The sequence below is a fragment of the Eleutherodactylus coqui genome, chromosome 2, assembly GCF_035609145.1.
Source record: "Eleutherodactylus coqui strain aEleCoq1 chromosome 2, aEleCoq1.hap1, whole genome shotgun sequence".
NCBI lineage: Eukaryota > Metazoa > Chordata > Amphibia > Anura > Eleutherodactylidae > Eleutherodactylus > Eleutherodactylus coqui.
This window is the reverse complement of record NC_089838.1, coordinates 118,596,484-118,609,431: the sequence shown is the minus strand read 5'-3', so window position 1 is coordinate 118,609,431 and position 12,948 is coordinate 118,596,484. Positions and strand designations below refer to the sequence as shown.

The 12,948-nt window shown below is 41.7% G+C and overlaps 1 protein-coding gene across 1 annotated transcript in view; it reads left to right on the top strand.

Annotated features, from left to right (window-relative positions):
• The window catches only part of LTA4H (leukotriene A4 hydrolase), a 30,609-nt gene that overhangs the window by 3,735 nt on the left and 13,926 nt on the right, over positions 1-12,948 (top strand). Inside the window, exons 3-9 of the mRNA XM_066591454.1 lie at positions 779-899; positions 2,534-2,602; positions 4,347-4,451; positions 4,782-4,834; positions 8,465-8,537; positions 9,472-9,612; positions 10,549-10,572. Of these exons, the coding sequence (XP_066447551.1) occupies positions 779-899; positions 2,534-2,602; positions 4,347-4,451; positions 4,782-4,834; positions 8,465-8,537; positions 9,472-9,612; positions 10,549-10,572 (586 nt within the window). The remainder of the gene's footprint in view (positions 1-778; positions 900-2,533; positions 2,603-4,346; positions 4,452-4,781; positions 4,835-8,464; positions 8,538-9,471; positions 9,613-10,548; positions 10,573-12,948) is intronic.

Here is a 12,948-nt window from a genome sequence, read left to right as displayed (position 1 = left end):
TGAGCAAAGTTTACTTTCTTGATTTAGGACCTGGCACTGCTTGCTTGGCAGATTCTCATCTTACACTTGTGCTTCTCATTATTGGACCTTAGTAGTTGCAACAAAGTTCAATGCATTCATAGTAACCTCTGATCTCGTCAACACATATAAGGCTGGGGCTGTAATATGTATATATATTTACCCCCATTCGTTATGCAGCGGTGTCCCCCTCTGAAAAGATGAAGAGTCAGATTTTCGGGCTGCACGCTGACTTCAGAGGGGAACACCACAGGAGCAGGTGGGGATGAAAAACACATCGCCCGTCCCCCTGTCATATCCCCTATCAGCACCATAACTTTGTTTATAGCGCTGTGGGGACGTAACCGGTACCCTTTAACAATATGTCCTTTTAAATGCTATGAAACATATAGATAACAATGCAAGAAACACCCCCACCCCCCCCAAAACTAGCAGTTGCAAATAAACTGAAGAATGACTGTCTACAGTGAAAAAGCCAGATTAAGAAACCTTGATTGTGGCTAAAAGCCCTGTGTTCAACCTGCACTATTTGGCGACAGTTGCTAATCAATCTGGTTAATAGAAGAAAAACCTGAGCAGGGGATTCGTCACAATGTATTATATCGTTAATAAGGGGTTTTTAGCTTTGGGAAATTAGCTATAAATTTTGTGTGAGTACTTAAAAAACCATTATGGTGATGCTTGCATAATATGCAGGCATTAACTCTGCAAAATCTCTAATATTTGTAAGATCCTTGTGTATTTTGTCTTATTTTCATAGGGGACAAGAAGCCATTTTGGAAATCTCTTCTGAAACCTCCCCAAAATCATCAGCACTTCAGTGGCTTAAACCTGAGCAGACGGCAGGGAAGACTCATCCTTATCTGTTCAGCCAGTGCCAGGTGATGGAACAAACGTGTTATATTCAACTCTGTCAGCAAATGGCTATATTTGATGACATGCTCTAACGTCTTGGGATGATATTGGCACTCCTACAGAATAACAGTTTTAATAAGGTGTCTGTGTTGCTCAGAGCAGCTACATAGCTGGGATCTGCTCTTTTTCACTAGTTTGAGGCCCATTGTAGTTGTGTATTCCAGTACTATAGTTATATCCTCTGTGTTCCATGAAGGTCACATTCACTTGTGGATTTTGCATTACAGTACAATATCTGAAAATGGGGTTGGGGTTCAGAAAGCCTACTATGTGTAGAGGAAAAAATCCACATGGACTTGTGAGCAAGCTGCGGACGTCCACAGCAAGTACTGCCGCCCGGGTCAGTGGGCGACGCGTCACACATGATGCATCACTCCTAGCCTGGCCGCGTCTAACCTGTGACATCCTCAGAGTCGACGGCAAGTAGGCATGTGTCCTATTTCCTGGCACGCTTGCGCACTCGCTGTCAACTCTGCTTCATATAACAGGGCAGTCCCGGACAGGTTGATAAGGAAAGAAGGGTCAGCGCGCAGGTGCCAATGAGATGACCCCTTATGCGCCAGGTAAACAAAGGAGGGAATAAATACAATGGGATTAGGTGAGTGTTTTTTGTTTGTTTTTAACAGTTTTCTTTCTACAGGTTAGAATGTACAGGGATGCAGGGCACAGCTAAAAAGGGCTTTTGCTGACAGAACCCCTTTAAGGTGCATTTACACACAAAGATGATTGCTCAAAAGATGGCCTTTTGAGGAATCATTTTTGCATAAACTGCTACTTGGTACTAATGCTTATTAGTACTACTTAGTAGCGTGTGAGACCTCGAGAGCTGTAGTCTGAGAACAGACCACCTGCTGTTCTCTGAATAAACTCCCTTTGTTCTGCTATGGGGCCAACTGCTGAGACAATGTAATGGGTGCTCCTCAGGCAGAACACAGCGTGCGCTCCGTCTTATCAGCTGTTCTGCTGAACGATGGATTTCATGCCGAACTGAAATTCATCCTTCGGCAGAAAAGTCAAAGATGGACACCTTGACACATAACGATTATCGCTCAAAAGATGACTTTTGAGCGAATTTTGAGTGGTAATTATTGTGTCTAATAGGGCCTTTAAGGGCTTCTTCCCTAAGTTTTTCAGTCCTAAATGGCTCACAATTATTTGACTGATATTTCATCATATATGGATACCCGATGTGCTGTGTACAATATATTCGGCGTTGTATTCGTGTGTAGCGATATAACTCTTTGCACCATATGTTGTATGACTAGGTTACCTAATACCAATAAAACAGTTTAAACATAAATCTGCATGAATACATGCAGACCTTCACAGAAGAGATCTGCTCCTTGTGAGCTTGTAGCACGGCTTCACGTCTACACCATACATGTGGATGCTGTGCGGAGTAGTCATAGGTGCCTCTCCTCTTCAGCTCCATGTTTTATTGGTGTTGGATGTTACTTTAGCACCAGACTATGCACCTTGGGGCTGAAAATGGCACTGTTCAAATGGCTGTGGTGTTTTTTTAGGAGTTTATCAATTAACACTTGCAGGTTTTACAGTAAGAACCATGAGCACCAATATCCAATTGTATTTTGTTTTCCAGGCCACACATTGCAGGACTATAATTCCTTGTCAAGATACTCCAGGAGTGAAATTCACCTATTACTGTCAGGTTTGTTACCAAAAGAATGTATACAGTAGAAGCTGGGCTTATCCCAACCAGCCTGAACCAATGCATTGGCATCACTGGTTCTGTTTAAGAGCTACTTAGATGAAATTAGAGCTCGTATCTTGTAAACTTAAAATTTCACTGTTTACATCGCAGTAACATAGTATGGTAGGCAGAAAAAAAAAATACATTTCCATCTAGCTCGCACCAATGTGGATCCAGAGGCAAGGAAAAAAAATCCAATGAGGTAAACTATTTTCCTCATTTTAAGGGAAAAATTTCCTTCCAAATTTGAAGCCTGGCAACCAGAATCATTCCTGGATTAAGTCTTTCTGAAATAACCAGGGACTATAAGGCCCCTCCTAAACTCTTCTTTTGAATTTGCCCACCACGTCCCTATGCAGTCTCGCTCATCTTACCCCCTTCTATGTCGGTCTAGAAACCTTCTTTCCTCTAACTGTAGAGAATGCTCCCTTGTTACAGTCAGTCCTGGGTATAAATAGATGATGGGAGAGATCTCTGTATTGTCCCCTGATCTATCTATACATAGCTATTTTTTTCTAAAGTGGATAACCTCTCTGGGTATTGTAGTCTGCCCATTCCATTTATCACTTTCGTTGCCCTCCTTTGTACACGCTCTGATCTGTCCTTGAGTACTGATGCCCAAAACTGTCCACAATATTCCATGTGTGGTCTGACCAGTGACTTGTGAAGAGGAAGAACAATGCTCTCATGTGTCCCTAGACCTCTTTTGATGCACCCCATGTTCCTATTTGCCTTGGCAGCAGCTGTCTGACACCGGTTGCTCCAGTTAAACTTACAGTTAACTAAAATCCCCAAGTCCTTTTCCATGTCAGTGTTTCCCATTTAGTGTGTAATGGTGACATGTATTTCCTCTGCCCATGTGCAGAACCTTATATTTATCAGTGTTAAACCCCACTTATCTATGTTAAACCACTCTTCTACTCAATCCCCCAACTTATCCAGAACCATTTGCAACTGCATTCTGTCCTCTCATTAAAGTGCCATTATAATAGCTCTGTTATCTGTAAAATGCCCTTAAACTGTTAGGCCCTGTTCACACGGGGTGGATTTTCCACATATTTTCTTTCGTTCCCTTCACACGCAAAGTCCACTGCATTCAGTATCAGCAGAGAGTAGGAGATTTTCAAACTCTCGTCCATGCCCTGCAGACAAAATCTGCACAAAACCCATATGGAAATTGACATGTGGTGCAGAATTTATACCTGCAGCATGCCAATTCTATCTCTGTGCATATTAAAACCCCGTAGCCCATATTGGTGCATAATACACACCTAAATAGGACATGCTGTGTTTCTTTTCTTTTCTCCAGGTCAATTTTTGTACTGGATTTATGTCTACAGCATGTGGGGGAGATTCCTTGACTCTTCCCTTTTGGCTGCAACTACCATAAAACTGTGTCAAAATGCCATAAATTTGCAGTGATTTTGCAACAAGTGTGACATTTTTAGACAATTTAGCTGTAAAAAAGGCTTATGTAGGCTATGCTTCTATGGAGTGATATTACTCCTGAAGCATTTTGCTATGACAATCAAATTGCAAATCCGGCATTGTATTAGTGACTGAATCTTTTGGATATGAGGGAGTTTTAGAAAATGTAATATAAAAAAAAATATATGCGGTTTCGGCTTTTATTGTTGATCTACAAATTTATAGAGAAAATTGAGTTTTTTTTGCATGAGAAATATCTTATTTATCCCATTAGGTGTCTGTTCCAAAGGAGCTGATGGCATTAATGAGCGCTCTAAGTGATGGAGATTTTATTGATCCAGAAGACTGCAGTAGGAAGATCTATCGCTTCAAGCAAAATGTAGGTTATTCATTTATATATACATTTTTATTTTATTTATTTTATTTATTTTAAACCTCTTACCATCAAACCTATTGTTTTTGTGAGTTAGTTTAGTGATTCCTTTTGTAGGTAGACATGTCTTCTGTTCTGCAACCATAAAATAATCAATTCTGCAAGATGATGTTCTGCGTGGCTAAACATACTAGAAAAAGTCCAAATGGAAGAAATAACTTTATCATATGTGGAAAAAGTAGCTACTTGCTATGATCAATTTAAATGTGTTGATTTCACCCTACATGAAACCCACTTTTGGAGTAACTTCAATTTTTTTTGTGTTTTTAATACTAGGTCCCAATACCAAGCTATTTAATTGCTCTAGTGGTTGCCGTTTTGGAGGGGAGGTAAGTGTAACCCTGGTCAAGCCTGTTGGCATTTATTTGTTGAATGTATATCAGTCTCGTTACCAGCAAATGTGTACTGCAGCTCATGCTGTGGGGTATCATGCGTCTTCCAAGTGACATTTATTTCTCTTCAAATTGGTGTGGCTTTACAGCCTTCAGCTGCTTCAAACAGTAACATCAATAATCTGCTTGTCTGGCTCTAACTTAACATAAATTGGCCATAACTGCCAACTCATGGACTATCTCCTCAGCCAAAGCACAATGGCAACACAAGCCCACTTAAGGGGAACTTGTCTTGTCCCCACAGCACAATAAAGTTATTGTGATTTATTTTTTTGCATTTTTGCCCAATCCTGCATTGTCTCCCTCCGAAGATCACGTTGCGCTAGAGGATCAGACTCTTAAAGAGTCCTGTGCACGTGCTTCTCCTCCTATACAAGTCTATGGACAACTTTAAAGAGAGTCAGGCTTTCCAGTGTTGTGCAATCGTAGCAAAACAGCGCTGGATCATGGGAGCAGGTGAAAATAAAAAATAATCACCTGGCTCCATTGCATTCCCTAACAGCGCCATAACTTAGTTTATAGTGCTGTGGGGGCGTGACAGGTTCCCTTTAAAATCCCGTGGCTGTCTGTTTCCAGGGCACTGAGAGGCTATAAATTTCCCTAACATCCCTTAGCAGAACAATGACGGGGTATTCTGCCTCTGTGAGCTGACAGGCAGATGGAATTTTTAATGACATACATAGAGCTAATAGAAAGACCCTGCCTTCCACTCCCCTATTTAGAAGCAGTAACCCTTTAGTGTTGTGTTTTTTTTTCTTTCTAACTTCTGTTCACTAACCGCTTCGGATAGCAGGAGGCAAGGTTCCGGCATCTGTATGTGCAGCGCTATCTTGCTTGAGGCACCTTCTGCTCGCTTGGACGAGTTGTTGTGAACAGGATTTGACACAACTTTGTTTGCACAGTCTGTGATATGTTGGCTGGGGGCTCTAGAGACAGTCAATCTGTGGGTAGAAAGGCAGTCTCGCAGAAAAGACACTCTAGCTGCAGACAATGTGATATACCCCTGCCAGACGCTTATGCAGAAGGTGTCTCCCACGGAAACCAACTGGAGAACCCACAATCCAAGATGTGGTTATCTGAGTTAAGGATTTTAAATCAATGCATGAGCTCCAGTACTCCTTTACTCAGCATTCCAAACATCCAGGATGCAAGACCTTTGCTTAGACCTCATGTGAGGAGTTAGACTCTGGATAAAGCGCATTCTTCTTCATCCTTGGAAGATGAGGGTGTTGAGGGAAAATTTATATTTTTCCAGTGGAAAATATATCCACAAACTTCTAAGATGCATCCGGTCAAGGGACCAAAGTGTTTATTTGGGGGAAACCTTGAAGTCTATCTTTAGGAGACATAGGGTCTTCAAAGTGGACGTTACTTTAAATAAAGCAGTGCTTTTCGAATGGAAGCACCTGAAGAAGGGTCTAATCCTTTTTAAGATGGCTTGTTCCCAAAAGGAGGAGCAAATTAACAGCTAGCCCCTCCCTCGCTCCTCCAAAAGTCTACATGGCAATTGTGGAGCTATTGCATCGTATGTTGGTCTCAGTAGAAGAGGGATCAAGCCTGAAAGATCCAATGGACCGGTGGGCAGATTGTATCCGGAGAAGTTGCTATTCAGCATCATCTGCACAGAGTGCTGTCATCGTAGCCTCCAAGAAGTGCTTCCTTCATTAAGAAAGACATGGCTAAGGGTCCCATTTGATGTTGATGAGGGTGTACCCAGAGTTGATATTCTTTCAGCCTTTAAAGCACTTGCCCTTTAAAGCTTAATTCACATGGGCGAGCGCGACCTGATATCGCGTTTGATACGTGTGTCTTACATGCAGATGTGAGGCGTTTTTCATTCGGGGGGGGGGGGGGGGAGGAGGGGGGAGAATCTATTTTGACTTGCTTGTTAGACCTTGTGGAAGGCGTGGTAGTACTAGGAGGTGACTTTAACTTTCCTTTGGATCCAACAGTGAGCTGTTCCACATTTCATGGAAATCGCCCTTCTACGCAATTATGATCTTTTACCAAGTCCTTCCAATGACCTCAGTTGGTAAACATATGGACGATGTTACATCCCAGAGACAGAGACTATACCTATTTCTCCCCTGCTCGCCAGTCGTACAGTCGACTCGTCCTTTTTCTTTTGAGTCACCACGCGCTGACATGGTTCCCAAAGGCCTCACTTGGAAATGTAATTTGGTCGGATCACGCCCTAGTTTTCTTAACGCTAACCATCCCTAACACGCTGACAAGACCGTATACTTGGCGTTTAAATGATAACCTTCTGACAGACCCTGCCTGCTATACCAACCTGCGCAACACAATATGCGACTTTCTTGTACACCCTTACTCAGACCAGAACCCTCTACCAGTTCAATGGGAGGCAATGAAATGCGTATTGAGAGGGGTCCTCATCAAAAATGGGATGTGGCTTAAAGACACTTAAAATAAACTATCTACCATCATGGCCCTTGAGACATCACACAAGAACTCTGGCTCACAATCAATCTTGAACTAGTCAACACCAAGCAGGAGTTACGAGGCCTTTTAAACCAAAAATATTTCTGCTTCCGCAATACATTAAAATGCTACTCCTGTGAACACACCAATAACTGTGGGTGCTCGCTATTTGCATATCAAAAGACATACCTTTTATCCTGCATGTCAATGACAAATCTGAGCGCAAAGTAAGTAACCTGAGCCTAATATCCGAGACATTTTATGAATATTATCAACGTGGATGTTAAAGTAAAGTCCCATTTTTACCCTCTATCATCCATAATGACCAGGTGGGCTTCATATAGGGAAGAGAGGCGAGGGACAACACCAACAAAACCCTCCTCATGATAGACAAAGCTAAGATCCTAAATAACAAGTTCTGCCTTCTTTCTGTTGAGTCTGAGAAGGCTTTTAACGTATGCATTGGGGCTTCCTTCAGTCTTCCCTGGAACAACTTGGATTTGGTACCAGGTTCTTGAATAGAATCGTGGCCCTCCTATAACGACCCATCTGCACAAATATGCATGAATGGTCTCCTCTCCAGGATGATTCCTATTCGACATTGCACTCAACAGAGGTGTCCGTTTGTCTTTGCTGTTGTATGCCATAGTGACTAAGCATCTGGCGGTGGCCCTCCAGGGGAGCCCCGATGTGCATGGTATACAGATTGGCTTAAGACTCTGCAAAATGGTCTTATATGCTGATGACTTTTTGATGTATGTATCCCAGCCTCGAGTGTCTTAACCGGTGATACGAGAGTTTTCAAGGCTTGACCACCTGTGCAACTTTAAAGTAAACTTAAGCAAGGAGGCATTGAATGTGTCCCTTCTATCTAAGGAAATGGCCCACTTGTCTAATCTCTTCAAAGAATGCTGGTGCCGGCTGTTTCTGACACCTGGCGGCAACAGCTCTAATCAGCCGCGTGTTTCGACAATACCTCAAAAGATGGGACTTGCAGTGATTATTTATTTTTTTATGGTTCTGTTTTAAGGGAAAAAAATCCTTCCTGACTCCATTCTGTGTTTTTGCAAGCATGTAAACATCCAAATTGTACATTCCTAATATAATCTAATGTTTCATTTTCAGGAAGATTGGTCCCAGGACCACAATATGGACTGAGAAGGAACTACTGGAAGCCTCAGCCTATGAGTTTGCTGAGGTGGGTCTTTTACAAGTTATTTTTAAAAATGGGGGTTAAAGCTCAGTCATATGAAAGTTAACACCACTAGGGACATCTCCAGTCTTCAAAAGCCATAACACTGTTTTTCTGCTTATCTTGTCATTTTGAGGGCCTTGTTTTTTGCAAGCAGAGCTGTGAATTTTTATATTTGCAGAAGGAGGTATGCAATGGGTGAAAAAGCACATGAATTCTGCCATTGTGTGCACAGGGAGAAAATGGCGCATTTAACTTTCATTATGCAGGTTGTTTTGATTACAATAGTCTCAAAATGATATTTTATATTGTATATAAATGATACATTTCCCCTCAACGGCCTACCTCCTCCCCTCCTCCCCCCCCAAAAAAGTTTCTTCATGGCGTTTTTTTAATCCCTATTTAGGATAAATGCATTCATTTCATTGTATGAGCCATTATGGATACTATGATATCAATCATGTATGTAGTATTACTTTTGATGTCCCAGTAATGAATTTGAACGTGTGATCATCTCACCTCGGGTATGATACACTGCTATACTTCCATGGGCATGAATGCTACTGGTAGGCCTCCAGCTGCTATGCCAATCCATGAGGTCCTCCTCTCATTGCAGGTGACCAATGAGCTCTCGGAGAGCTACCTCCTTTTGTGTGAGCTACTAATACAGCTGGCTCCTGCAAGGGATGGTGCATGTACAGCTCCTGAGCTGCTGCCATACAATTACAGCGCTTCATGGAAACTAACTTGCCGCAACAACTTGCTATTTGTAAGGTGGAAATGAGTTAATGATAGACGCAAGTAAAAGTTTAGTCTAAGGCTGGCCATACATGTAAGATACCGTTTAGCTGAACGCTCATTCCAAATCTTCAGCTTATTGCATATAAAAATTCTATAAAAATTTTTTTTTTAACTTTTTTCTCTACATATATTTTTGTAGACTGAAAAAATGCTGACCTGTGCGGAGTCTCTGGTAGGCCCTTATATCTGGGGGAAATATGACTTGCTCATTTTGCCTCCATCATTCCCATACGGTGGAATGGAGAACCCCTGCATTACCTATGTAACTCCAACAGTGCTGGTAAGTGTCTGTACACCTGATATTTCTTGTGGTAACATGTATGTACAATGTTGTGATTATTGACACCACTTATATTACATAAACTTTTTATGATGTGCCAGTGACTAGGCTTCCCCTTACTAACCTGTATTTCCCTTGGGTTATGTATGGCAATTAATGCCGGCTGCACACGACCCGGTTGAATTCTGCAGACTACTTTCTATTCACTGTAGTCCCAGATCACAGCTTGGCCTTTTTTGGAGCTGAGCCAAAAAAGCCACCTAAACTGAGAAAATGTAACTTCATCCTCTGTATGAACTGACTTGTATATCATTTTTGAGCTCCTGACTGGAAAGTCAGTTAATTTGGGGGTGCTTTAAGATATACTGCTCTATGAAATTGATAGTAATTAAAATACTTTGGGATGGTAAATATTTCCCCAAAACTGTCTAACCTGATTTTCTTTTAAAATATGAAAATGACTTCACACACAAAAATGGGCATCTGGCTGTTGGCGTTTAGGTAATGTTCATGAAAAATAACATTCTTTAAAATCTTCATTTTATTATCTCTTATTTAAAGTTTTTGGTTGACTTTTCTTAAATTTTTTATAAATGTTCGTAGTAGATAAAGCAAGGAATAAATTGACCCAGTGATCACTATATCTACATTATCGTGATCAGTTGTTAGTGTTTTTTTTTTTTTGTTTTTGTTGGGTTTTTTTTCCCCTTCCACAAACCATGCCGCTTTTGCCCATGAACTGTCAGATATTGCATCTTAAATCCATTCTCTTGATTACAGTCATGGTGTAATACTAGGTTTGGGGGTAGAGAAGCAAAGCGTTTTTCTAATGTCCTATAAAGGTATATGCAGTGGTCATTAGACGTATTTCGGTACTATTCTGGGTAGCTGACATTTTTGTGATTCCTGTTTTTATGGTTTGTTTCTATATTTCAGGCTGGTGACCGATCTCTAGCAGGTGTAAGTAACCTAATATTATTGAATGGATTATCAACTGTTTAAATTTGCACAACAGGGCACAAATGTTTGGCTCGTGCCTCTTCACTAAAATTTGTGTATATTAAAGTGGAAATCTGTGCTAGCTCGCAGCGGGTGTAGAACTCAGTTTGTGTCACATAATCAGTCACAAAGATGGGCTTAATTTATTAAGAGCACACTTCTCTTAGTAAAGTACAGCATCTTCCAGCACACTGTTTAAATCCTTAAGGACCAAGCTCTGTAAATTTATGGCCCTTGTTCCTGGGCTTTAACCCCCAGCGATAGCAGAAATATAACGTGGGATTAACCCCTTTCAATCCACTGTCTGACATCTTCCAACATTTTCATTGAAACCTGTACAGCTCTGATGTCAGAAGACGTCCCGCAGGGTGGTATTACTGTATTTTACTGGCCACTCTGTTGGGGCCTCTCCCGACATGTCACATATTGTAGTACTGGTTCTAGCCAGCAGATGGCGCCATTGTACAATGGCAGAAAGAGAAAGCAGGGTGGGTTGTAGGCTGTTGGTCACAGCTGAGAACCCGGAGGAGAAGGGAGGAGTGGTTTTTGTTTTGGTTTTTTTTGTTTTAGTGCTTCTGCCTTCTCCTTTCCCAGGTACAATAGCACTCAATGAGCGCTATGTACTAAAGTGAAAGTGGAAATGTTTCTTCCACTATGCGAGCTAGCAGACCCTGATCAGCTCTGCTGGTGACTGATGTCACTACAAGGGGATGTTTTCCATGTAACTGGGGCTCCTATGGATGCTGCTGTTATGGATGCCCCAGCTACAGTGAAAACGTATGTAATTTAAAAAAAAAAAAATGTGAATGTCCCTGAGAGGTTTTATGACCTCATGGGAGACATGGAGGGGGAGGGGGAGGGGGGGAGGAGGAGAGGAGAGAGAAACGGGGCAGTAAAACCACCACATGGGTAAAATCCTTAAAATGTGCCTAGTCCTAAAGGTACAAACCAGCCTGGTCCCTAAGGGGTTAAGACTGGCACCTGAAACGCCAAACTTAATAAATGTGCCCCATTATGTATATGTATTGTTCAATTATCCTGCCATGTTTTGTAATGTCCCTCCTTTTGAAAGATGTCCTAAACATATATAACACTGTCATTTTAACACCTTGGCATCATATGATGAGTATGCACATCACTAGAAGCAGGCAGTACATCTTGATGAGCGTACTTGACAAACTAGTTGGTAATGCATAACTACAGTCCTACTGTGACAGCAGTGATCTGATCTCCATAGTTTAAGCCTATATCTGCCAGAATTGCCTCCAATTGGGTATACAAGGGCAGAGATTCAGGAGGGGAGGAACTGTGTGATGGGGTCTGTTGTAGGAACCCAGGCTTGTATGACCATATTGCTTGCTGTTGGGGAATACTTAAGGTTTGTGATTGTGTAGTAGTATTACACAGCCTAATGTACTAGCATATAGATGTATGGCAATACATTATAGTTCAATACCCAAATTTAAAAAATCGCCCTCTTAGGGCTCAGTCCGGCGAGCGAATTTTGCACGCATGTAGAGGCACGTGAGAAAATTTGCGTGAGTGTAGAAAAATCCCGTTACTGGGTGCATTCGCACTCATGTCCTATCTTTTGCAGGTGCGAATTTTAAATGCTTCTAAGAAACGGACATGTGACCGCTTTAATTGGAAAGCATTGGTTCTAATAGATACAAATCGAAGATGCGCCTGTACATGTGTGAAATTCGCTCGTGTGACTGAACCCTTAGGATTGAGGGGGGAAAAAAAGTCTGTGACCCTTAAATTAAATTTTATTAAATGAGTCAAAAGATTTTGCTTCCAACCTGAACAAGTGGTATGGGTGTGTGACATGGTGTCACCCTACTGGTTGGCAGTTCTCCTTTTCATGAACACTTATTTTGACTTTCCCAAAGTTTTGTCACAAAAGGTATGTCTTTTGGGTTTGAAATGCTGTTTTTGGCATTCAGTCTTGTGCTTGGAAAATCATCATCATGTCTTGGGAATCTACAGACCTTCCCTCTTCCCTGTTAACGAGTACCTGCACTGTCAGTTTGAAAAGCTCCTGCTCCGTTGGCCATTTTTGGCTGCTTCTGGCAGCTCGAGACGGCTCTATATAAGTGAAAATGAAGTAGGAACTTTCAGAAGTTAAAGTGCAAGTATCCTTTAAGCTCGTTAATTCCTACATGCCTGCTACAAGTTCCTGGACTCGAATCAGAAATGCCCACAGCAATTTGCAAAAACCTTGGTTGACTGGTTTTAGTACTCCTGTCTCTACTGATTCCTCTGGATTGATTCCTGGGCTGGGATGTGCTGAGGGCATGCGGATGTGGGTGTGAATGGTCTGTGCTTCAGTTTTCT